Raw genomic sequence first — 26,848 nt, 5'->3', positions numbered from 1 at the left:
TAGCCCTCAGCATGCTCTAACTTGGCAGAAAGCCTTTAGAAGGGACTGCCTTGAAAATTTAACTCTGCAAGGCATATCTCAGTCGCTACACTGACACACACTGCTGGCCAGAATTTTGTGAGGAAGCAAAGTAAACAAGCACTCCTGTGAACTAAAGGGGCTGTATTGGTAATAGAGACAATGAAAGCAGAGAAATCAACACAAAATGATACAAAGCCTAATAATACATTGTGCAATTAACATACATAACATTCCCTTCAGCAAGACCTTACTCACCCACCCCTTCCCAACATAATCTCTCAGCAGGGAAGCAAGTAGCATGGTGGCTCAAGCTTGCCTTCTTGAAGGGAGATTTGGAATCAAGGTTCAGTGCATCAAAAATAAAATTAAAAGCAAATTTAAATGAGGAGCTGGAGACAACTGAGTAAACAAAGTATCTGTTCATAAAAGCTAGCCTGCAGGCTGACCAGGCATTCTCGTACCCTCAGAGGCCTACACTCACCCTAGTGTCCCTCTTAAGTCACCCCTCTGTCTGCCAGCCCACAGAAGTCAAAGCCCTGAGTGGAGGGTACAACACTCAGAGAAGGAGCCTGGCAGAGGGAGCAGCATGCTCTGCTGGCACTGGAACAGACTCAAGGCAGTCCACACAAGTGCCAGAACTCAATTACTGGTTGGTTTAAAAAGCCAACTGTACACAGGCCCAGACACCACACAGTTGGAGGGAGGTGCTTCACTGCCCAGTGGGAGAGATTCCTCCTTGTTCCTCGTGGAAGTGCTTGTGCCAAGACAAAAGGTACCAATGAAACACTTTCATTCTTTTGGAGGAAGGGCCACCACTTACTTCATACATGTTTTACTGATGTTTGAGAGCAGAGGGAGTCTCCAGGTCAGCAAGAGGAAGCATTAACAGCCTGCAGTCCTTCAACTGCTTTGATAGACCTGTATCTAAGTGAAAATTTCTGTTTTGCTACACAAGCTTGTTCAAATCATATGTATGCTTGTGGAGAAAAAAATCTATCTAATAACTGCTATAGATTCTAGAACTATAGCTTTCCTTAAGGCACACTTCAGACCTAAATCACTTTTCTCCCTACTGCCAATCTGTGTTTAAAAACAAGAACAAACAAAAAAAGAAACAAACCAAAACACCAAACAAAAAAAAAGGGCAATTTTGTTGCTTGGTCAAAAGCATTCAACGATGTGTTATCTTCTGATTTACGTGGAAGACCTGGCAAAGTGCCATGGAAGCCAGAAGTGAAGGTAAAACATGCAACAGAAGCCAACTTTGAGCCTGGCACAGAAGTGCATGGAGAAGTCTGGACACAAATACCATGCTGAGAGTTTCACAGCTCTATGCCTTCACCCCAGATGCAGTTCCACAGCCAAATGAGATACAAAGGGTTTCAAAGCCACTTTGACATTTAAAAAGGGAAGTCTAATTACCTTGCCAGGGGGTACAATCAGGGGACAGGATTTCTTCCAATTAACCAACATGGTCAAAGTCAAGATCCCTTTTCACTGAAGCCCTGGGTCTTTTTAATTAAGTCAGACATCCCCATAATTTCTTCCAAAGACTCCAGCATCCCAGCCTTCCAGTGTCTTCCCTCCCACATCTGCTTTTCTCCCTGAAGATTTGGGTAATGGTGTTGAGTACCCAGAACCAAAGCACCTTGGTCTCAGAAGTACCATGAGGCAAGTACACCAACCATGGTACATGTTCACAAATAAACCCTAGGCTGCTGGTTTGGGATCAGTCACTAACCTAGAGAGGGGAAATCCTTGTCACAGCAGGTTCTAGAGGTCTGAGAAAGCCCTTGCACTGAGCACTTCAGATCTGTGCCAGGAGCTCTACTCATCATCTGCACTGGCATTTGTCCAACAGGATACCATCACGTAAGAATTGCCAGGCCGAGTGCCTTGATAAACAGAAGTGTTGAAGACAACAAGGATACATAACTTGTGTCCCACAGCTAGCATTCCCCAAAGAGTTAACACCCTCCAGTGGGCAGTGTAGGCCTTTGACAAGGCCAAAGAGACATAGCTGCCAGGAACAATGCAGGGCTGCTTCAACGTGCAGTTGCCAAGCTCTGCCATCAAAACATCTCTGCTCCTTCCCATACTGCCAGAGAAGCACAAGCTTGGAAAGTTCTGGCACACACAGAGCTCCACAAACCTTGCTGAATGTTTGAGCAGGAGCAAAGAAAGCTGCCAGCCCCTTGGCCTCATGCATGCAGTAGGGCAGGACAAAAGGGCATTAGGCCTTGGCTCCAGGAGTCACCATGGGTACTCCAGCAGCAGGTGCTACCTGGGCTGTACTCTATATACACTGCCAAGGTAGGGCCTCATCCTGTGCCTTCTGCATACCACCCCCTAGTTCGATCACCTCCAGGAAATCAGCTCTGGAGAAGACCAGGATAGAAGTTGTGGAGCCTCCCCAGTCTCATCAGTCCCTGAAGAATCCAAGCTGGGCTCAGACTCCCCCTGTACCCTCAAGGGAGCAGGGTTAGGGGTAGTGTGCTTGGATGAAAGACAGGACAGTCTCTTTTGACAGCTTCTCTGGATCTTGTCTTTTCTGAGAGTCGTGCACTTTGACACCTTCCCCCCACTCCCAGAAGAGGCGGCTGTAATGGCAGATGCTGTGGGCAGAGAGGAGAGAAAGATTAATTTGGCAGGGGAGGGAAAGGAAAACACTTTCATCCTATCCAGAAACAGCTGCCCTTACAATGGGAGCCACAGATAAATACTCTTAACAAGTGTCTTAGAAAAGACTGGTGCATTCATTCACCTTACAAACTCTACAGCTCCCAAAGTATAGCAACTGCCAAGCCTGAAAGATTTCCACAAAAACAAACTTCTTAATTTTAGCTTCACTTGAATTCAGTTCAGTATTTGCTGGAAGGAGTCAGGACATTAGGGAAAAAAACCTACCTCCCCCCACGTTTTTCAGAGAATGAAACTGTCATTGCAGGCAATGGAAAGGCCTTAATGAAGAATTTAGAAAGCCTGCCAGGAGCAGCAACCTAATCACTCACCACAAACCTACTATAATCAGTAATAGCTGTCCTATGGAGCTTTGCAAACAAACAGCACTTCCCACTTAAGGGAAAGCAGCTAGGATCATCCCCTCTTTCCCCTCGTGTGAAATAACAGAGTTCAGCTTGGCTGCTGACAGTTCTAGTCCTACGGCCATCTCCCACTCCACTCATCAAGCACAGCCCTCCCTCACTGCATCAACATGGTCCCAGCCATAATGAAATCAGAGCTGCTAATTACTGCCAACACAGCAGCCTTTAGATTTGTACAATTACTGACACTTAATATTCATAGCTTATTTAGTGCTTCTGTTCTAACAAAGCAGTACTAGCACAGAGACAAGAGCACATGTCAATGGCTAATTACAGACATTAGTACTCACTAACCACAACACAAACACAACACATCCCTTCTAGAGTCCCACACAAGCACTCCCTCCACCTCCTCAGCCATTCCTGCAGGTTCGTGCTGGTCTATTTCCAGTACAAAGGCTGAACTAAACCCATCCTGACAATTAGAGGGAAAAGGCATCATGTGCCTCTGCTTTTTAAGCCTGTTTTCCATTCACCCCACTAAGGAAAGCTTCAGCATTCTTGAGACCACTGCTGTAAGGTAGGTAAGGAGATTGAAAGGGAGAAAATCAGGAGCCCTATTTCATACCAAGCTCTTGCTCAGAGGCACAGTCTTGGGTAACTGTGGTAGAGGGCATCTCTTGAGACTACCTGAGGGCAGGGTGTGCAGAACATCTCCACTCATGTGGAGTGTCTGAGGTGCCCTTAGGTGTCACAGACAGATTTGCTGTATTTAAGTAATGGCCTTAGCCTAGTAGTCAGTAGAAACAGATGGGGTTCAGCAGCCACAGTGTTAATGACTGTCCCATGGCAAGCCACTCCATCCTTTCCCAAGGAGCTGCTGCTTTTCTCTCCCTCTCTCTCTCTCTCTCTCTCTCTCTCTCTCTCTCTCTCTCACCTCACCTTAAGAAAGCTCCCAGTTTCCCATAGCTTATTCCAGAGCCTGGGCTAAATGAACTGGGATTTGCTTTTAAATTAGCAACTTCCAACCAAGCACGTTCAAATACAGAGATACAACAAACTACAGTTGCTGGGCTCAATTTCTACTTCCCTGTGTGCAGGAGGCTCAGTAACCTGTACTCTGCTGCAGACAGGAAAAAAAAGTTGTGAGACGTTTGTTATTCATAGCCATTAATCACAAAATCCAGGATTCCAGATCGGCAGTTTCCTGAAAGTCTGAGAAGATGCCAGCTCCTTCAGCACACCCTGCTGGTGACCAAGCTTCACTTGCACTGCAAGAACACAGCACTCCTGAATTCCCTTCCAAATACCCAGGCGCACACACACACACACACACACACACACACACACACACACACACAGACACTCAGCTTTCCTTCCACAGCCTCAGCTCTGGCTCATACTCACTGAAAGGGTGCAATGGCTTCAAGAGGGAGGCTGTATGTCGCTACATTGGTCATTTTGTTGAAGAAGAATTTCCTCTTGAAGTTTTTGCTATATGCCATTGTCCAGGGATCTAGTAAAAGTTACAGGGATCAGACAGAAAATGAAAGGGAGGAAAAAAGCACAGTATAAATACACATACAGTACAAGCAAGAAGGAAGAATCTATACGAATAATTGTGATCCTTCTGTTACTCCTTTTTCCTTTCCTCCCCCCAAGGTGTCCTGCTTCCCAAGCTGTTCTCTATTCACTGAGAAAAATCCCTTCTCCCTGCATTTAAAAAGTGATGTTCCAAATTGGATATTTCCATGTACCATGACTCTAGAAAACACCTTGATGAAAAATTCTCTCACTAAAAAAAATAATCAGACATGCAAATAAATGGAATTACCCACACAATAGCTAATCAACCCACAACAGAAAAACCTATCATATAAATATACCCTAACCCTTATCCAAATCCAAGCTACTCTCATTACATGCAAACAGTAATCTCTAGCCATTGGAATACTCCCATTAATTTTCTACCAAGTTACAACAGGAACAAGCCCGGTGAATACTTTTTACTTGGAGAGGCAAAGAAAAGTTGAGTAAGAGTGAGGACTGTCTCTTCCTACCATTCATAGTCCGTACGATGTAGAGTCCTGTGGGCACAAAGTGCCGGTCATCTCGGCCAGTGTAGGACAGCCGGGGCATTCCCCCTGAACTCTTGATGACTTTCATCTCTAACCTAAATATTGAGAGAAGGCAGTGATAGAGGTTGCCTGTTTCTTCCTTTACCACTCCCTTGCACACAATGCACCACTTGCACACCCTCTCTAGAGAGTCATAGTGTGAACTGACAGCATTGCACAGGACACAGGACCAAATCATCACATCCTGGAGAATTCAGTCTCTGCCTTCCCACACAGGGCTAGAGAAATCAGCCAGACCTGCCTAGGTCAGGTTGCAAATTGAGTATTGGGATGAAGAATTTGTGATGAACTACCATAATTAATCCAAACATGGTTCCCAGTTCAGGTATGAACTCTTGATCTTTCAAGTCAGTGAGAATCCACTGATACTGCTGCACACAAACTCCAGCACTGTTGCTACTCCAGCTGTTTTAAAGTGCACTGGTCACATCTACAGCATTAGAATGCAGCAGAATGATGCTCTGAGGCAGCAGCATCTCAGGAACAGCAGCTACCAGCTGAATGAGCTCTAACAGCTCTTGGTCCAGGACTCCTCTAGCGCAGGTGAGCACATCCCTTCAATTCCTGTGCACCACTGGCTGATAACCTTAGTTTCATTTGCACCAGTTGCTTACCTCACAAAAATCTTCTCCATTTCCTCCAATCTGTATACTTCCTTCACCCTGGGAGGAAAAGACAAAAGCATGATTTAAAAAAAAAAATAACTTTTTTTTTCCTGTTCCAGCTACAGGGAGCAGACAAATGGTTGATTTTGTATAGCATGAGGTAGTCAGGCATGACTGAGGTTCACCCTTCTCCTCAATCTTACGCTTCAGTGGCTAATATTTCCTGGCTTGAGAAAACCTGACACCTGCATGCTCATGGTTGGGTTGCTATAAGCACCATATGAGCATCCTTGCTGCTAAGGAAGCTGTGTGTTTTTACTTCAGGTTGAGTATAAGGAAGAGTTAGAACAGTGAAAGTCAGGTGCTTTTGTTTTCCCATCAGATAAATTCACCAAGATCAGTCCCAGGCAGCTTCTGGCCTCACAGCATTAAACAACCTGATCTTCACTGCTATTATCCTCAAGGATACCACAGACTCCTTAATTACCATGAGGTAAAAACAGTTTTGGTTTGCCTTTTTTTTTTTAAATCAGTAAAGATGATTTTGAGTCATCATTCCATCATTACAAACTGGTTTTGTCATTCTGAGATAAAGAAAAACAATCATTAAGTTTCAAAAGCACTGCCTCTAACCTGACACCCCAACCACCCATTTGCCATATACTGCTACAAGCATCAGGCTTCGAAGAGCATACCCGGAACACCTTTAACACCTTTCCACAAGAACAGCAAAGGACCCCTCTACAATCCATTTCCACAGCTCTCCTTCTCACTTCACCTTCAGCCCTCCCCAACACTTTAAGCTCCTCCAAATACTACAACTGTCTGTCGTGAGTCTGAGATCCCACTCATTATCTTTCATTAAGTCACCAAAAAGAATGTTCTCTTTCCCTGCCTCCAGATTCTTTCCTAATATTGCTGCCTTCTAGCTTCTGAAGGAGAAGCTGTTTTGCCCATAATACCTATCTGATGCCCAGCACAGCAATGCTCTTATGCTCTACCGCAGCAGAATCAATGAAATGGAAGGTCAGGAGACAATCAAAGCTGAAGCCCACTGTCAGGAACTTTCTTGGGGTTGTAACTAAAGCCTTGTCCTGATAAATGCTAGTCAGTACTTTATCTACTAGCAGTCAGCATAGAATTCTTTGCAACAACTAAGCTAACTGGGTGCTAGACCTACTATTGCACATATCTGAAATCAGCACCAGCCAATCCACCTACAAGGAAAATATGACTGTTTGACATTTGAAATAAGGGCACAACTTCTCCTCTAACAATATTTACCTTAGATATTTAAAGACCTTTTAGCCTCTTTCCAAAGAATATAAACAGAACTATGAATTTCAGTCTGAAATTTAACTCCCCTTCAGCTCCTTATCTTCATCCTCCAACACACTGACATCAAAGCATGCCAGGCTGAGGTATGGAGTCGTGACTCACCGGATGGGGTTCATGTCTGGTCGACTTGGTTTAGAAACAGCTTTAACAAACTTTTCCGCCAGCCGAATCCTGAATGAAAATGGAAGGAGAACCCAGCAATTTAATGAGATCTTTGGCACAGTGGATAGGTAACAGTTTCAGCAGAATAACTGACTAGGCACTTCAATACATGCAGACTGCCTCCACTGCTAGCCAAATGGGTCTGAGCAAGACTTTTTTCACCCCGCCCTCCCAGTTCAGTGCCCAGTGATACTGGCTATTATCCATTAGGAATGAGTCTCCATAGTTTACTCCACGGGCCCACACAGTGTTGAATGCATTGATACATCAGCAGGATAGTAGGACTAGCAGAGACACCATGTCCCTAAGGAAACAGCCTTCTCCCTCAGCCAGTTATCAGCTATGCTCATTCATATTCCCAGAATGCTCAGTTTACCCCAGCTGTGACTGGTTCATCCCAGACTAAGGAAGGAGCTAGACCTGCCCTCATACACAGAGAAGATACAGCTGGAAAAGGCTATAAGCACTTCACTTCAGAGCAGCTTCATTCACAGTTCATCTTTACAGCACTGTTTCAGCTGAATGCCCTTGTCTCCCTGTGCTCAGCATTCTGCTTTTTGGGTGAACGCTGTTTCCCAGTCACTCCTACTCAAGTACAAGAAAAAAGCTTCTCCAGATCCCACATACCTCTGGTTGAAATGCTGTGTTCGAACATCATTGCCATTCAGCACCAAGACATCAAGGATGTGGATGGCACTGATTTTTCGCTGGGCTTTCCCCTAAGGAGGGCAATACAGAGATTTACTACTCAGACTGGTGATATTTCAGCTTTGATATATAGCTCATTTTTTGATAGGACATCACTCTTTTCTATCAAGAAAACACCTTTCCTAGATATTAGAAGCACACAAATTCCCTGCTGCCCATTATACAGTAACATGCCATCCTCCAAGAACTGGTATATCTCAAATACCCAGTTCTGTCTGAGGGGAGGGAGAGAGGGCGGTACCACAGCTGCCATCACCAGCTCTCTGTGCTTATCAGGTACCACAGCACAAAGCCCAGTGCACTATAGCATCCTCATCTGAGGTACCAGAGGACAGGCAAAGTCCCAGGCAGCAGAGAGTTTTTACCTTACACTGTGAACATACCACGAGAATCTTTTCCCCACAGCCTGCAATCACTACTGAGCAGTTATGTACCCAAAGAGCCACAGACACATGAAGTCATGTTGTCAATGCCATATGCTGCTCCACATGGAACAGCAACATGTCAGGTCCAAAGTGTTTGCAAAACAATGTTAAAAGTTCGTATCTCTAGCACTGGACAGAAAGAAGAAACTTCATCCAATATAGTTACTCTAAAGATCATATACCAAAAAAAACTTTGGACCCGGCACAGATGGAACCATTACTCTGCAGTATCTTACAGAGAAGAGGCAAAACTCCTCTTTGTATTTGCAGCCACTTGGCAAGCAAGAGAATAGGGTCCTACCTCTCCTTTCAGCTCATGAACAATCTCCACAGACAGAAGAGTATCTCGTGGCAGCTCAGTTTTCAAATCCAGCTTTGTCCAGCGATCTGACTGGCGACCACCCCAGGTGTAGATCTGCGATTTCTGTGTGTAGAAGGCAGAGTCAAACTCAGCCAAAGCTTCATGAGGGCAGGGGTGGAGGAGAGAACTCTGGCTAACTGCAGAGAAGCCCTCAGAGAATCTTTTTGTCCTAAGCTGTCACAGGCAGTTTCTTTGTCAGAAGTTTTAAGGAAGAACTTTAATCTCTACAGCAAAGGAACAAAAACACTGATTCTAATCTGCCAGTGACTTTTCATACTTGCATAAAGAACCAGAAATAGAACACCTTTAAAAGAACAGTGAAGATAGAGACACTAGCAGGAGTGCAGGTCTCTGTGTAGGCTGAGATTACAAAAACAGGGTTAATGAGTGTGAAAAGCAGTGACGTCAGGAGAAAGAAATATAACTGGCAGTCTCAGATGCTGCTGATGGGGATTCTTTTAAGCATCTGAGCACAGGAAAGGATGGGTTGAAAATGCAAGGCAGAATAATAGCATTTAAATGAACCAGAAAAACTTCCAGACTGTCCTTAGCACTTACCCCTAAGCCCAAGAGGAACTTCTGCTCGCTTCCAGATACCATACACCGGTAATCTAACACTTGGCGAATTTTCTCCAGTGTGCTGGAATTCAGAGGAGTGGGTTTGTAACTGAAGGTATCAATGTCTGTGCCCTAAAGAACAAAGTGTGGAAAAGGTAAATTAGATATATTACATCAACAGGTAGATAAACACAACTTCCACATGAAATGACAATCCAGAACTAGTTTCTTCATCTCTTAATTCCAATGGGAAAGAAGTTAGGTTAGTATGAAAGGACTCAAAACTAGTTTATGGGCAAGGTCTCACCTGGATCAGCTCAAAGAACTTGGACTTGGGATCTGAAGATGAAGGAGCAACACGAGCCTGATCAGGAATCTGAAAACAAATCCAAACAACTGATGGTAAGCGTTATTCTTTGGCACATTCGTAGGAACATCCAGCCCCCAAAACTCCTGCTCTTGGGATTCCAGTTGAAGAAGAGACATCATATGGCATCTAAAAGGTCTCATGTTTGCAAATTTAATGTAGGCGTACCACATCTCCCAGAAACCAACAGGCAACTTCAGAAAGATATAGCCTAAACCTTTGTTTTGATGAAATACTCTTTCACTGAAGACATACAATTAGCCTGTGAAACTGACTGCTAGATCCATGGCTCCACTGCAATCAACAGCTCGGGAAACAGAAACTGCAGACTCATAAAACAAGACCATTTGGAGAGCACTGCTGCTTGAGATCCAGGTGCTGAGTTCACTCCACGTACAATGAAATATTCTGAACTGCAGCAAAGGAGCCTGCCTGGTTAAGCCATACACAATAAATCAGGGACATCCTGTTTTATTACATAAACAGCTTGGAATGGCCTCTGACTTTCCTACAAGACAATATATTAAACCTCTGGCTAAAAGTCCTGTCTGTACTGCAGCTCCACTCCTGTTTCACCACAGCAAGGACACTTGCACAAGTGCCCTGCTTGACAGCTCACTTACCCCCCATAACTGGAGACACTCCTTCCGTATTTCAGCCTGCCGTGGCTCAATCAGTGTCCTAAAGAAAGACAGCAGACTGTTGAGATGGTGAAACCTCCTTGATCTTGCAGCCTTACATATCCCAGCCCTATAGTGCTTGTATCTTTCAGCCTCTGGCTTGGGAATGACAAACATGCACTGCTCCACAATAGATTATACAAAAGAGGAATGATGCCTTCCCTCCCCACCCTCCACCCACTTCCAGTCCCTGTGTTTAGCTTTATTTCATGGCCTGCACTGCTGATTAGCAGCTACCACTGCGTTCCATGAAAGTACCACTGGGTATAAATATTTTCAAAAAGTTATGTATTAGTATGAACTTATGCTAATCTCCAAGAGCTGGGTATACAGCCCTACTTAAGAATAGCAGTGAAAACCTGCTAAAGGCCACACAAAAAACAGTGTCAATTGTTAGGATTAACTCTTGGATAACTCCTAATTATCAAACTCACTCAACTTTCTACCATATATTATCTCTCAATAACACCTGAACAGAAAAGTCATGGCAGGAAAACACTGTAATGGCTTTAGTTTTATGCAAGAAATTAACTTCATAAACTTTAAGTAATTCTAGGTATGTAAGTTAAATGCTTTCAATTGCCCCTGCAAAACGAACAGCTATGAACCACGCTCAACTTAGATGGTTACTGTTGAATTGAACATACCAGCTGGGAGTTACTTTTCTGCTTTTACACTCCTGCTAAGAAGCAAGCTCACTTATGGTAACTGGAAATCATGCAATGCATAGAAGAAGCCTTCTCAACAAGGGTGATAACAGACCATCAATTTTCAGGACTCCTCCAGCCACCCACAGGTTTCTGCAAATAACTCAGGCAGAGACACAAACTGAGCTACCTAAAAGCACTATTCACTTTCCTGGCTCCAAAGACCAAGACAAGTACCAGCTCAAATCAAGAGCATATTAAAGAAGGGCCAAGCAATTCATTTACAGTGGGTTAATTCCATCCTCGCAAAAAGCCAGAGGAATATACTCACGTGTCTTGAACAAAAGCACGAATTTTGGCTAGTGCCTTTATCTGAACTTTGCAGTGGCTAAAAGAGAAGAAAAGTTTCAGTCAGAGAGCAAATTATCACCACCAAGATTGTTCTACTGTTTAAAACAAGAAAGAGTGCTGGGACAATAGGGGGAAGCCAGTCTGATCCTCAGAGCAGTGAGGGATCTTTGCCAACGTGATTCAAACTGACAGGAAGATCAATGGAATGAATTAGGCACTACCCTCCTTTCTTTTCTACAAAGTACTCAAGAGGCCAAACAGTCACTAACATTAATACAGCATTTCTGTCTGCACAGAGTCCCTCTGCTCTGCTCAGCCCCTCAGGGAGCAAAAGCAGAGCAGTGTGGCAGCATCAACAAGTATCTCCATGAGCGCAAGAAGTTACAACTGAAAGCCATGCCAGTTAACCTGCCTAGAGCCAGCAGCTCTCATCACCCACAGGCACTCACTTTTCATTGGACTGGACAATGTAATTGTAGAAATCCTGGTTGTCTTTGATCACATTCAGTGGGACAATAAGATTCACATCCACATCAGAGTTGCGCAGCTGGTTGAGCCTGATGTTCACTGTGAAGAGGTAGTCCCGCACGTCATCAATCCCTGACTTCAATCCTTTGCAAATCACATACCTGCAGAGCAAGGCAGCGACATCATGTGGGTTCAGTTCTTCCACAAAGCCAACTTTTCTGCCACACACCCATTATAAGGACAGTTTCCCAAATCCCAGGAATTCCTTCCTCCTGGATATCCCTAGAAAGGTGCAATCTCACCTATCACAAAGTCATGATGTTTTCTATGCACTGGAAAGACTGGGAAACACAACCTTATGCACAACACCCACAGATCTCCCTCAAGTAGTAAATCAATTCTGCTAAACTTGACAGGTACAAAGAGAAATACATATACCATAGAATGGTTTGCGTTGGAAGGGACCTTAAAGATCACCTAGTCTCAACCTCACTGCCATGGGTAGGGACACCTTTCACTAGACCAGGCTGCTTAAAGCCCCATCCAGCCTGGCCTTGAACACCTCCAGGGATGGGGAATCAACAACTTCTCTGGGCAACCTGTTCCAGTGCCCCACCACCCTCATAGCAAAGAGCTTCCTTCTAGTATCTAACTTAAACCTATTCTCTTTTACTTTGAATCCATTATGCCTTGTCATATCACTACATGTCCTTGTAAAACATCCCTCTTCATCTTTCTTCTAGGCTTTCTTGAGGTACTGGGAGGCCCCAGTTAGGTCCCTAAGCTGTCTCTTTTCCAGGCTGAACAATCCCAGTTCTCTCAGCCTTTCCTTGTAGGAGAGGTGGTACTCCATCCCTCTAATCATCTTGGTGGCCCTCCTCTGGACTCGCTCCAGCATCCAAGGTTAATGTCCCTCCCGTGCTGAGGACCCCAGAGCTGGATGTACTGCTCCAGGTGGGGTCTCACAAGAGCAGAGTAGAGGGGCAGAATCACCTCCCTGGACCTGCTGGCCACACTGCTTTTGATGCAGCCCAGGATACCATTGGCTTTCTGGGCTGTGAGCACACGTTGTCAGCTCACATGCAGCCTCTCATATACGCTCTGGCTTCATTGAAACCATAGTTGTTTCACACAAAACAGAATTTGTTATATATCCAGTACCACAGCTTTCTTTCCATAAGGGCAATTTCAGAAATATCATCTTTACCTTGTCATAATTTGCTTAACATCTAAAGTGCTCCCTTCTCCAAGGCAGTTGCCAATTGGGGCACATCACAAAGCTTCCACTAGGCTTACCCGAATCCATTTATCACTGTATTTAGAGGATAGTTTCTTTAGTAGTCCCTCATGCTCAAGAATCTTACCTCTCCGAGTTCGCAGGGCGGCTTGTCACAGGTTTAAAGATGCACACTCTCTCAAAGCAACAATACAGCAGATAAACAAGTCCCACACTGAATGGAGTAAACAGGTCAAAGGTTTTGCAGACAAAATGTCCTCCTGGAAAACAAAGAGGAAGTACATCAAAACCAGCAGATTATAAGAAAACAAGAAGATACCAGGCACCTCAAAAACTTTCTCTTCTGCAGAACTACTAATAGTGTTTCTGTAGAACTAAACAGCATCTAGAACACATTTATGAAGTGCACCAGCAAGGCTTAATGAAACATCTTCCCCATGTCTCTGAAGCAAAGAAATAAAAGCATTCCCTTGATCAGAATCAAATCAATATGTAGGCTGTCTCACAAGCAAACCTTCTATCTACCCCCATACCTCCCTTCCAGGCACAAGTTGTGCCCTGTGGCATGGCAGCATGCTATGCCAGGGCCCTTAATGGAAGAGGGGCTCTGGTATGTGCAACAAGGAACCTCAGGCTGGAGAAAAAGACTAAGATGTTACCTAAACAGAATAACTTGCCACCTAGAGACAAAAAGAGTCTACGTTGCCCCTCACCTTCAAACAAGATTCCCAATTTCCCCAAGCAAAACGCAGGCAGTTTTAGAGAACTATTATCTACCCAGGTAGGAAAGACTTAAAGGCTGCCCCTTTTACCATATCACATTTGAGACTACTGCTAAGCAGTTCGTTGCCTCAGGTACTTCTACACACAGGGCACAAGATAAAAATGATCATTATGTTACCATTTGTCTCCTGCATCAGTGCCAAAGGCTAACTAAACTCACTGGAAGAGAGGAGCCATCCAAATCAGATACAGCTGTAATGTCCATCATTTAGCAACAATGAGGTACAGCTAAGACAAGGTGAGACATCATCTTGTTCTGATCACACAGATGGCAAATTTAAAGGAGAAAAGCCACAAGTTAGAGAAAAGGATGAACTGGATAAAGACTGTTCTAATCAGCTGGCATATTCAGGAAGCACCTAGTCCAGCTAGTGCCATAAAACTCAGATATACTGAGTCACACTAGTGACCTGAGCCCAAGACAGGTACATAACCTAACAAATTAAGAGGTTTAAATTAATGCATTTTACCTCATGCTTTTAATTAAAAGCAAAATAAACACAGAAAATCTTATTTTTCTGACCAGTTCTCTTAGCTTTGTGACAACCATCTCAGGATGTACGTATACACATTCAATTCTGTGCAACTTAGCCTCACTGCAGAGCAGACTTCAAGGCACATTAATAAAAATTGTACAGCAACCTTCCACAGTGCCACCCACACCTTAGAGAAGGAAGAAAAGATTAATGGATGAAACATACCTGTCCGGACAATGGACAGTGCTGTAAGGAACTGGCAAAGCATGAGCTGTTTGCTTAGGATTTCTTGCAGATTCTCCTGACCCTCCACCGAGAAACCCTGCAAAGCACATAGCATGCAATTAGTATCTCCACAAATCTGTTGGTCAAGCAAAGGATTCTGCAGAGATAAATCATGGAATCATGATAACTTCTGTTTCTTCAAGGTAAAAGAACTGCTACCAGGAATTTTAATAGCAAACCTTGAAGTATTTCACATCGTAGCTACAGATACATGCCAAATACCCTACTATATGCAGACTGAAGTATCAGTTTTGGTCCCTAGTGCAGGAAGAAAAAGAAATTGACCAACCCCATCAGCCATTAAGAAATGCACTCCTTTGTGATCAGTGTTGTCCAAAACAAAATTCTGGAAAGCAGTAATGTTCTCTGACCGAGTGATGTCTCCATCTCCATCAATCCCTCCCTCTCCTAAGGGGAAAAAAGGAGATGATCACTAACATGTTTGCAAGCACAAACTGAAGATCAGTATGTGCAGATGATCTACTGCACTCAGGCAACATTTAGTCAGAAATTACAAAACCCTGATAGGCCAATAAGCATTAACACATTCCCTTGTTTGCAACCAAAGATGCTTTTTAATTTACGAAAATTATTCAGATTGTGTGGTCAGGCCAAAACAAAGCCACATAATAACCATGCTCAAATGATGAGTAGTACATTAGCCTCAGGGCAACATAATATTCTCATCCAAGTAGGAACGACACGTAGCTGAACCTACTAAAAATGTAAGATTCAACCTCACTGCACTGCTCACCTATTAAAAACATGTTATTACAGATATAAAATTATTTACATTGTGCATTTGCAAAGTTCTAATAAAAAGTCCAATCATTCCAAAGAAACACAATACTCATTTCCAAACACAATATAATCTGGACTTTAAAAAAGCAACCACAAAAAACCCCTGTGAACAAGTTTATAAAGCGAGTAGGGAAAGGGAAATAAGTGCAAAAATATGACTTGCTATGCAAGCTCACCAATTTCAACCCCTTTCCCTGATGGTTGCCCCCTTCTACCTTGCAAATTTGTTCCCTAGACTTCTCCTAGATCCTCATGCTGGTATCAATACCAGTCCTGCTACTAATGCAGAGGCTGCAGCACAAGCAAAAACATCAGAAAACACTCATGCACGCACTACATACCATAATAAGGTTCAAAGAGCTCACTGGAAGCAGAATAAAAATCCTCCAGTTTAAAATCATTAGGTCCTTTCAAGGTCATGCCAAATCCTTTTGCATGCCACTTCCGTCTCCATAAGACATATTCAGAGAAGCCTCCAGGACCAGCACACACATCAGCAAAGTAGAGCAGCTCTGCATCATACTCCTTTATCAAAGGCACCTGCAAGAGGAAATTGAGGAAATTCTACCAACCCATAACAGATACACCATAAACTGCAATACTCAGAGAAGTCTTTTGAGCACCTGTTTTGCCAGCTAGTATCCTATAGATTCTCTTTTCTTCCCACCTTCTAAATTCTCTGAGAAAGCACTGCTGTTTGAAAGCCAGAGGCACTCACCCCATTGTAGTCCTTAGGGTTTGTAAACATGTAGTCAAAGACATGGTCCATATTTGCCATCTTCATTGCAGCCCTGTGAACACATAAATAGGGCCCTTGTAAGTTTCATCCTTGGCTCCCACAGCTGAAAGTGGACATAAATGGGAAAGGGACTACACTACCGGATGTTCTACAAACCTGTTCAGAAAGAAAGCTCCACGGATCATCTCATAGGGGTTAGACCTTGTTCGAGCTCGACGCATTTCTTCTCCATCCAGCTCATCAAATACACTCTGCGCAAAAAGAAACAAAGTTCAGCTGGACCTGGCACAGGCTGGAGGGATAGGTAGGCATGAGTATTTCCTATCCTCATGCTTCTCTCTCCTTAGACAGTAAACTCCATGCAGGGTTTGGTTCACCAGTACAAAACATTTTTCCATCACATAATAATATTTGCTCTTCTTCTAAGCCACCTCAGCTCTTATGCAAATTTAGCAACACTGAAGAATTCTGTATTGACAGCTCCAGAGCCTGATAATGTGGTTAGCCACCTCAAAAGCAGTCCCAACCTAAAGTATTTCTTTCACACGTATACACACACTCACACTCTACCACAATTTACAAGGGCATGATAAAATCTAGGATGGAAGATGGAACACACAAGAAAGGGAGCTTATTTCCTCAGCTTATTCAAGCCTTCAGCCTTTCAGTTGGACTAAGAAAGGGAGACTATTTTCAATCATTCCTGTGCTGGTTTTGGCTGGGATAATTTCCTTCACAGTAGCTAGTATGGAGATACATTTTAGATTTGTGATGGAAACAGTGTTGATAATAGAGATGGTTTTGCTATTGCTGAGCAATGTTCGAACAGCATCAAGGCCTTTTCTGCTCTTCCTACTGCCCTATCAACGAGTGGGCTGGGAGTGCACTTTTGTGGAGTTTGGAGGGGACACAGCCAGGACAGGTGATCCCAACTGTCCAAATAGATATTCTATACCATATGGCATCATGCTCAGTATATAAGGCAGGGGGAAGAAGGAGAAAGGACAGACATTCAGAGTTATGACTTTTGTCTTCCCAAGTAACCATTATATCTGATGGGGCCTGGAGATGGCTGAACACCTGCTTGCCCATGGGAAGTAGTAAATTAACTCCTCGTTTTGCTTTCCTTGCGTTGAGTAGCTTTTGCTTTACTTGTTAAACTGTCTTTATCTCAACCCAAAAGTTCTTCTCACTTTTACCCTTCTGATTTTCTCCCTGATCCTGCTGGTGGGGGAGCGAGTGAGCAGCTGCACGAGGTTTAGCTGCCAACTGGAGTTAAACCAAGACAGTCTCTTAGAATGCTGAGGTTCAAAACAGATTGCTGAAGACACAGTAAAAATCAGGATGCTAAGTCAAACCAGTGACATGAAGGTGAAAGAGGACATTCTGAGCACTAGCCAATCACCTAAGTTAACTACTCAATCCTCTTCAATTATTTATCGCACTTACTTGCCCAAAACTTCACTTCTTCTCTAAAAAGGGGACTCACCTTGCACTGCAGGACATTACGTAAAAGCTCTTCATTACAGAACTCCGTTTCATCTTCAATCACCATCTTCCTCTGGAACAGGACAAGAATACAGACAGCAATTAGCAAACATGGAATCAGTCAGCTCAGAATGCAGCATGTATCAGTAATGCATGAAGGCTGCCAACCACATACTAGGCTGTATTAGCAAAAGTTTGGCAATCAGGCTGAGGAATAATTCTCCTCTCTTATGCATCTTAAGGCCACATGTGGAATATTGCATTCAGTTCAGCATTCCCTAGTACAAAACAGACATACTGGGGCAAAACCAGGAGAAAGACCACCAAGATGAAAAGGGTGCAGAAGCACCTGCTGTACAAGAAGAGACTGAGAGAACAGTTTGTTCAGAACAGAGAAAGGGAGATCCTACTGCTGTACTTAATGGCAGGAAACAGAAAAGACTAACATAGACTCCTAGAGATGTACAGCAATAGGACAAGAAACAATGGGCAGGAGCCACATAAAAAAATATCAGTTAGCCATACAGAAATTTTCTTTTGTTGACTGGGTTATCACACACTGAAGCAGATGCTCAAACAGGTTGTGAAGTTTTCATCCTTGGAGATACTCAGAACTCAACCAAACAAGGCCTTGAGCAACCTGACCTAGTTGGCTCTGCTTTAAGCAGGAAGCTGCACTAGCAGTCTCATGTGATTGCTCCTAACCTAGGCTATTCTGGAACTATTTGACATAGCAATTGTTTCAGGTTGGGTAGCCCTGCTTTGTCTTAGGCTGGTAACTACCAAGATATAAAAAAATTACCTTCCCCACAGTCATCCACTCCTTCAGCTCCTGGGCATCTGGGATCTCCGTGGTACACTCGGGACACCAGTCCACCTTCTCGTAAGCACTAGGCTGCAACCACAAGTCGTGGGAAGAGCCAAAGATGTTTTCACAAGCAAAATATAAAAACAAATTGCCCCTCAAAAGTTTGCTTCCCAATCTTAGCATAAAGGGTTATGCCATGATTTTAGGGCCAACCATAGTTTTCTCCTCCTAGACTAAAATGTGTCTTACTTGTTTATTTTTAAAATTAAAAAAACAAAAAACAAACACCTCCACCACAAAAAAACCCCCGAGTCTGACAATCAAGACAAAGCAAGAGTCTAATATTCTCAAAGTACAGTTGAGAGACACTGGAAAAGAGACAGTTGCCAAAAAACCCCCACACCTGCTTTACACATCCTTTCTCCCAGTTCTTGCTGAACACAGCTACATAAATGGGAAACAGAACTAAACAGAAAGTACATACCTCTGGCTCATCCTGCCAATCAATATTGAGCTCCCCATCAAATCCTTTGAGGGTCAGCCCAAAGCCTCTCCTTCCCTTCTGATTGGAGGCCTCAACAATATCCTTCCGGCCTTGGCCATATTTTCCCAGACCTTCTCCTTCCCGGAAGCCCATCTTGGCCTATAAAGAAACCAAAGGAACAACACAGTGAAGCAAGTGGATTTGAGTTTATGTACTATGACTGAGGTCAGACAGGAAATGGTACATTACCCTGAAGTGACTTGAAGGCATTGAGCATTTTTAATCTCAGTTGTGGCTTTCAGGACTTAATAGTGAGTTCACTTCACTGAGGCAGGACACAAAAAAACTAGATCTGAAGAACGATGTTTGAGATGACAACAAATTACAAAAGGTTCAGTAATGCAGCAACAGCCTGCTCAGAGGGAGAAGTAGTGAGGAGTCTGGAGCCATTCATCACAGTGTTCAGAAAGCATGGAAGGCTCGTAAAAAAAAAGATGCTGGTGCAGGAAAAAATTCATGTTGTGATGATATTGTTTTTTGTGAACATACACTCACATGCATTTCAAGCATCAGTTAAAACTTCACCTAACGGCCAGAGGAGGAATGCAAGACACACTGCTCCTGAAACACATCCCCATCTCTCAGGTTAAAAGAACTATGTTCATTAACTGCCAGTTTTTCTGGTTTTTCTCTTAGTAAATTATAGCAAAAAGAGAATAAGAACCAAAAGCAGGGATGCATTCAATTTCACATCTTCCAGTATGCATCTACAAAACAGTAAGTAAATAGGAGACTTAATGACTGTTTCACTTTGAATATACTCCTTCCTGTGAGAAGCAACAAAAACATTGTTTATTACCAATGTGTATGAGAAAAAACACAAGAATATCTGACATGGTGTTTTCCCATTGCCTTTGCTACCTGTCTCTGAATCAGGCCTTGAATTATGTACACCAAATGTCACAGTCACCAAATCTGTTATACCAGTTTTCTGAGGACAGAATTTTGAAAATCTAGCAGCTAAGGACCATTTTACTTTTGCTTACCTAATGCTGCCAAATCATTCAACCCCAGTTGGTATCACTTGATATCAATCTTTATATTCAAATTTATGAGGCCTTACAAACAAAAGCCTCCCAGATCTAGTAGTAAAAGCTTCTGTATTGTGGCAACTGAAAGCACACTTCTTAATTGGCTCAGGAGAGAACTCTCCAAAGACAGTCTTGCTCTAGAATCAGCAAGCTGCTGCCCAGTGCCAGAAATGCACATGGACAGAGTCCGAATGACCAGCAACACAATTTAACTACAGAGAGGCACAATCAGCAACTCTCAGCCTCTGGATCCCACTGAGTTTTGAATTCAGCAAGAAAGTTCTTTTTTCATGTAGAGCTATGATCCTGCTCATCAGCAGCATTCCACCTCCTTGAGAAGCAGTATCTCCCTGTTCCCACCCCCAGTAGCAGCTAGCTCTTCCCAGCTTCTAGCAGAACACTGAACTTCTAACTTGGCAAAGGCAGGTACAAGCTGGTCTACCACCACAGAAAGACTGAGTACACCACCAGCACAGAACAAAGGGAGACCCACATTTAGGCCCCCAGTGAGTCCCAAACTTTCTGTCATGTATAGTTGTGTGTTACTCCAAACATCTCATCTTCTCCGCTGCCCTTGGAAATCAACATTTTTCTTTCTCTGTTCTTTCATGATTATGAGATACTCGCGACACCATGGTGACTAAGTTTGCATCAGGAAATAAGCATGCATCAGGAGATTCCACTCCTCTACAACCCATTATTGCCTCAAACTCAGGAACAAGTTGCCAGATTTAGGACTACCATGAGACAGACTACCATTTCTTAGAACTTTCTAAAAGCATTTTCTTCTTCCATGCTAACACTGTGTAATCAAGGGGTGGTTGATCACTGTCAAAGTTTAGTTGTCACAGTTGTTACCCTTCACAATTCCCTGCCTTTCTAAGAAATTTCCAGCCTTACATAAAGCAGAGTGGTATGACTTGAAAGAAAAATAAATAACTTAAATATTAAGGTAATAATACAAGAGTATACCAGCCAGCCTTCAAGACCAAACAAATTAATGTCAACCACAGAATTTGCTAGGGTCTTTCTTACAAGGCATTTTTTAGCTCAAGCATTGCAAAATAACACATGGTAGGACTTCTTTTTGAAGTTCAGCAGACTGCCTGATCCAGCGATCCTTCCCTCCTCATTCACCTCCCTGCTCTAAGGACTTGAACATGAATCAACTTTATTTTTTCACAGATCCTCTTAAACCAAGCTCTCTCAGCCTCCCCCACCTGCTGCTAGTAGATGGCTCAAAGATGCAGAGAACCCTGCTATGAAGAGGATCAGAATCAAAATATCTTATAACAAAGCAATCCTTTCACTTTGCACTCATCAGTTCCTTATAGTTCAGTCCAAAACTATGGTGACCTACCATGAGCTTTTGGGAGACACTGTTATACATCGAGTAGCGAGATGAAGTACCCTCCACAAGAGAGTCTTGTTTGAACTCATTGCTGAAGACTGGTCTTTTTTCATCGCTCTCACTGTCAGATCCACTGCTGCTACTGGAAGACTCTGAAAAAAATGAAAAAGTGAAAAAAGTGAGAATGAAAATAAAAATAAAATGGCAGACAGACATCTCAGTAACTCCATTAGAATATAGCGTAACTCATTAAATCCTCTCAACACACACTTGGAGGACATTTCAGATCTCAAATGTGCTATGGGAAGCACACAGGTGTAATATAAAATACCCAGTGGAGCCAACACCTGGTTATCTGCCCCTTTGTCTCAGGGACACACATAGCCTCTCTGAGCCAATGGATTCCAGGCCCCACAAAGGGCTGGGCAAACCCCATCACAGCAGCAGAGCAGCCACAGCATAACCATGATAGTACTGTGGTGTGCCTGACCTTTGCAATGATCCTGAGAAATTGAGCAGGTCCTCAGGGATTCTCTCCCGAGAATAATGACAGTTACACCTTGATGAAACATGCTGAATTTTCCTCTGTATCCTATCTAACTACAAGTGTAAATGCATCCCTAATTTAACTAAAAATCTGCATCCAGTACACAGGCATCTACAAAATGGTCAACACTGCAGAAAGTAGAGAAATTTAAACTTTGACCCCGACTACCCACTTCAGTAGCAAGGATCCACAAGTTCACTACAGCAACTGAGACAGCTTTTTACCTCTAGAGTTTACCAATACATACAAACTCAAGGAAAAGGTCAGAAGACATCAATCTTTTTTAAAATGCTCTGACAGAGACCAAGGTTTGAGGACGAACTTAATAAAATTACGTTAAGGGGTTGGAAGGAACCTTAAAGAACATCTAGTCCCACCCCCCACTGCCATGGGTAGGAACACAACCAAGTCAGTGGTTCAATCAAGGTAATGGTAATATGTACCACCATACACTCAAAATAAACTTTTGTCACCTGAAAGTCACCTGAAACTGATGCGTCAGAGCCTTTATGGGCACTAGACAATGAAGTTCTGCCTATGCCCATTTTCACCCTTGGATCTAGTCGGGAGGAACCTCGGTCTGTATGAACTGTACAGTCCTCGCTGAGCCCTATAATTGTGATATGCCCAAACCTATTTGCTTTGGGCTGGATGTAACTGGGATCTGGGCAGAAATCATGGTAGTGTCATCATTTCTCTCAGCTTGCTCTGCACCAGGTGGGTGACAAGGGAGGCCCTAAAACCCAATGAGTCCTTCCATTTCTCTTGTGGTAATATCGCTATGAGGATGAAGCAATGGCACAAGTTTCCTTCCTGAAATTTGCCTAGCACCTCATCAGTCATACTACAGCTAATGCTGTGGGACTGACCATACAGACCACAGGAGCAGCAATCTACAGCAAGCACAGCCACACTCTGCACTGGATCTGTGCCTCTTGAGCCTTCCTTGTTAGCCAAGCACTAGAAATCATTCTGTGCTACTTTGTACAACTAGGAGAAGTTGATCTACAAAAGCTGCCCAGAGATAAAGCAGAAAATTCTTATAAGAGTTGATCTTCTTCTGTGTATCACTTAAAAGGGAATTATTTAGCTCCACAGATGTGTTAAAAAAAAAGAGACATTATAATCACTTAAAAAGGATTGAACTTCTGTTATGTTTGTCTAATTTAAGAGAAATGAGACTATTTCTCTCTCAACTCACAGATCTCTCTATTTTTCTGTTCTGGAAAACTGAGCATCAGTGAAGTAACAGGAAATAGCTGAATAATTAGCAAAAAAAGGCCATTACAAAAAAAAATGAAGTGAAAATGAATGACATCACCATGAAATATATGACTGTAGTTAAAAAATCCTTTCAATGCACCCTCAGAACTTGTTGCTGAACTATCAGTTTTTAAGAGTCAGGACTCGTGTCCCCACATAACTACTACATTAGAGTTTTACAGTAGCAACCTTTGAGGCTTCCAGCTCAGAGAAGGAAGGCTATGATTCAACTTGCGTTTGCAACATTCTATACCCATCTTCATTTTCAAACATCTGTCACATATGCTACATTTCTCTTTCCTTCACAAAGTTCATAGCTAAGAACCGGCTCACAAAGGACTTTTGCTCTGGGGTCAGTTACAGCATTCTGCTTCTTCAACACACAGCTTCAATTAACTTTGCGACCTGCTTTTGAGCTGTCTTATTTTCCAGAGATTCATAATGTGCCTTAAACACAATAGCCACTACATAAGTCTTAAGGAAGTCCGTTCACAACTCTTCTTGTTTTTATTATTTGCTAGGCCATGCTCAGCTGAGATCAGATCTCAAATCAGTTCTTTCCCCTGAACTCCCTTCTTTCCCCGGAAACCACAGTGGGTGTAACGGGCTATTAAACAATTTATGCTATCCAAAACCTTGTTCTAGAACTGTATCAACTTGTTTCTTAAACACTAAGGGTCACAGCCTATTTTGACCCATTTATGAACTCGTTAATCAAAAGGGGGGAAAAATGAAAAAAACTTTGGTTTGAGTTGTTTAGCTTAGCCCTGAGTGCACAGAGCATTCCCTACCCCAGCTCTCACAACCTGCACCTCTGACCTCCTCACTCACCTGTGGCCTTGCCAGACAGGTACACACACAATACCCTGCAACTGCAGCTACTCACAGACCGACCCACTTATGTTCCATACACATCCTTTGCCATTTTCACCAGAGGAAGGCTTCTTCATGTGTTCAGGCCCTTCCTCACTAACAGTTCAATACTACAGGAAATCCCAAGACTCAGAAGTAGCAGGTATGACTGGGAGGCAACCTGAAGTACCATCCTGGGAGAGTTTAAAGCATCTTGCAACAGATACCAATTGTGTGGGGCACTCGCCTCATCTTTGGTATACCCCAAGCTCCAGGTGAGAAAGCACACTCCAACAAAAAGCAGGCAATTAGTTAACTCTGAAACAGATTTTCTTTCTGAAATGAAACACCTGTGAGCTCTCACAACTTCCCCTCTTTCCCCTGAAAAATCACACTGAGCCAGCAAAAGAAATGGTGCTACAATGTAGGAGCCTAAATCAACCTGACCCTTTGTGTTCATCTCAATTTCTCCCTTCAGCAAAAATATGGTAAGATTAACAATTTTATTTTTTAACAAAATTAAGATTGCAATGGTTCTTTATGGTACAACACCCATAACTCCTCACTACTGAGAATCTCCAAACCAGAAATAGCTATTGAGACTTAAAAGATCAATGCTGCTTATATATTACAAGAATCTTTATAGCTTTGGATGATGCACACGTCATCTACCTCAAACTCAATTTTCTACGTCTGAATTCATACAATTCCCAGATCAAAATGTTTACACGAGATTTTAAAAAAGCTTAAAAAAATCACACTAAATCAAGGCTGTGAAAAGAAACAGTGTAGTTTTTTTCTAAAGAGAGAGCATGCTCTTGAAGTTCAGGCTATCAATTAGGATTTAAGAGATGTAGGTTTAACTCCTAGTTATTACTTAGATTCCCTGCAGCAACATATACCAAATCTCCAACCTTACCTTGAGTAGTATGATTACTAAATTGATTTTCATCATCTGAAGTAGAACTGAGGGTTAATCCCAAGTCTTCCAGCCTCTTCTTCTGCTTATTTTGGGGGCTGCTAAACTCGGATTCTGTCCTTCTCTTCATTTTTTTGCTGAAATGCTGAAAGAAGATGATCACACTTGGCAAATATTAAGCAAATTAACTTTCTGTAAGGTACAGCAGCATAGTGACATAGATCATTTTATGGACTGTTCAGTGTTATGCTTCTCAAATTTATTTAGATAACTTAAATACATGGCAGTTGATTATTACTACTACTCAATCAAAGATACATTTTTGGTGTGGTTGAGTAAAATGAAAGATCAATCCAATGGAGAACGTGCAAGGTGGAACCAATTTCTCACAAAAGACTCTGAACAACTCTGACCTCACCTCTGCAAATGTTAATTAATAAAGGAGCTTTCCTACATGACTTGTGTAACAGAACTTTATTAAATACGTGTGCTCCAGTTGGGGCTGGGGGTGTGTTTTTCACCGGAAATCACTGGCGAGATAAGAAGCTTCTAGGTGTGGCTGATAAATTTCACATAAACCCAGAGAAAAGACTAATGTTTAAGATGGAGTTAATAGAAGCCAGCTGGGAAGGCCTGCAGAGTACAAGAACCAAGAAACAGGAAAGCAGGTGAAAATTAAAAGGCAGAAACACTTAGCACACTAGCTAAAACCTCCCTGTTATTGAACAAAAAAAAACAATTAAACCCCTCTTGGTGTTTATTATTCTACATAGGAACACTGAGCTAGAAATGGTGCCCCAGGTCACCAATTCAAACCCTCTGTTATCTAACTTATTTCCACAAGCACATACAGGGCAGTTTAAGGCCAAAAGCTTTATTCATCCCCACAATCCTGACTGCAAAATGATCCCATAACCTCACTGCACTATGGCTAGAAAATCTTTTCCATTCTACAAGAAATTCTGTTACAGACAACTCACCTTTATCTGCTCTTGCCTCAATTTAGGGTTTTGCTTTTTCCCCTGCTTCTAACAAACTGGCCATTTTCTATTTCTTCTGAGATAGTCTCTCATTAGGCTAACATGCTCTTAGTTTACCCCCGACAGCTCCCTCTAGAGGGCCCCACTAAGGGTCGCTCACCGCATCTGCCTTCCCGACAGATTTCAAACCATGCAAAATTAAGGGCAAAGTTAGGGTCATTCCGTCCGTCGGGAGGCCCTCCGCTGCACCACCGATGTGCCCGCGGGGCGCTCCCAGCCGGCCTCGCACAGAACCACAGAATCAATTAGGTTGGAAAAGACCTCTGAGATCATCGAGTCCAACCTATGGCCGAACAGCACCGTGTGAACTAGACCACGGCACCAAGTGCCACATCCAGTCTTTCCTTAAACACCTCCAGGGAATGCGACTCCAGCACCTCCCTAGGCAGCCCATTCCAATGTCACATCACCCTTTCTGTTAAGGGACTCCTCATGATGTCCAACCTAAACCTCCCCTGGTGCAGCTTGAGGCCATGTCCTCTCCTCCTGTCGCCTGTTGCCTGGGAGAAGAGGCCGACCCCACCTGGCTACAACCTTCTCTCAGGTAGTTGTAGACAGCAATAAAGTCCCCCCAAGCCTCCTTTTCTCCAGACTGAACACCCCCAGCTCCCCCAGCCACTCCTCACAGCACTTACCCTACAGACCCTTCACCAGTTCTGCTGCTCTTCTCCGGACCCTCACGCCCGTCGCACCGCCCGCCCCGCAGCCCCCGGTGCCGAGGCCGAGCCGCGGGGCCCCCGGGGGGAGGGAGCCGGCGGGAACCGCTGGCGGCCGCGCCCCACGCTGACTCGCACACGGCCGGGGCCGGGGC

The 26,848-nt window shown here is 43.4% G+C and overlaps 1 protein-coding gene across 1 annotated transcript; it reads right to left on the bottom strand.

Annotated features, from left to right (window-relative positions):
• Nucleotides 1-145: 145 nt before the first annotated feature.
• On the bottom strand, nucleotides 146-26,718 carry CMTR1 (cap methyltransferase 1). The gene is made up of 24 exons (XM_027681706.1): nucleotides 26,673-26,718; nucleotides 24,998-25,142; nucleotides 21,426-21,568; nucleotides 18,975-19,133; nucleotides 18,485-18,577; nucleotides 17,684-17,755; nucleotides 16,351-16,445; nucleotides 16,174-16,246; nucleotides 15,797-15,995; nucleotides 14,944-15,062; nucleotides 14,595-14,691; nucleotides 13,238-13,370; nucleotides 11,855-12,034; nucleotides 11,386-11,442; nucleotides 10,351-10,408; nucleotides 9,668-9,736; nucleotides 9,361-9,492; nucleotides 8,743-8,865; nucleotides 7,936-8,027; nucleotides 7,249-7,317; nucleotides 5,818-5,865; nucleotides 5,126-5,238; nucleotides 4,473-4,581; nucleotides 146-2,636 (listed from the first exon to the last, which is right to left on the bottom strand). Exons 2-24 carry the CDS (start codon nucleotides 25,125-25,127, stop codon nucleotides 2,504-2,506), a joined length of 2,496 nt encoding a protein of 831 aa, XP_027537507.1. The 5' UTR covers nucleotides 25,128-25,142; nucleotides 26,673-26,718; the 3' UTR covers nucleotides 146-2,503.
• Between the last annotated feature and the right edge of the window lie 130 nt (nucleotides 26,719-26,848).

The sequence above is a fragment of the Neopelma chrysocephalum genome, unplaced genomic scaffold, assembly GCF_003984885.1.
Source record: "Neopelma chrysocephalum unplaced genomic scaffold, ASM398488v2 Primary Assembly neopelma1_61b, whole genome shotgun sequence".
In the NCBI taxonomy this organism is placed as follows: Eukaryota; Metazoa; Chordata; class Aves; order Passeriformes; family Pipridae; genus Neopelma; species Neopelma chrysocephalum.
This window is presented reverse-complemented; position numbering and strand designations above follow the sequence as displayed.

What these genes read in the sequence shown, in the direction of transcription:
- CMTR1 (XM_027681706.1), bottom strand. Translation starts at nt 25,127, where the DNA reads ATGAAGAGAAGGACAGAATCCGAGTTTAGCAGCCCCCAAAATAAGCAG. An exon ending in GGAGCTTTCTTTCTGAACAG is followed by an intron (nt 16,247 to 16,350) that starts GTTTGTAGAACA and finishes ATGTGTTCACAG; the next exon opens with GGCTGCAATGAAGATGGCAA. An exon ending in ATGGAGAAGATTTTTGTGAG is followed by an intron (nt 5,239 to 5,817) that starts GTAAGCAACTGG and finishes CTCAATATTTAG; the next exon opens with GTTAGAGATGAAAGTCATCA.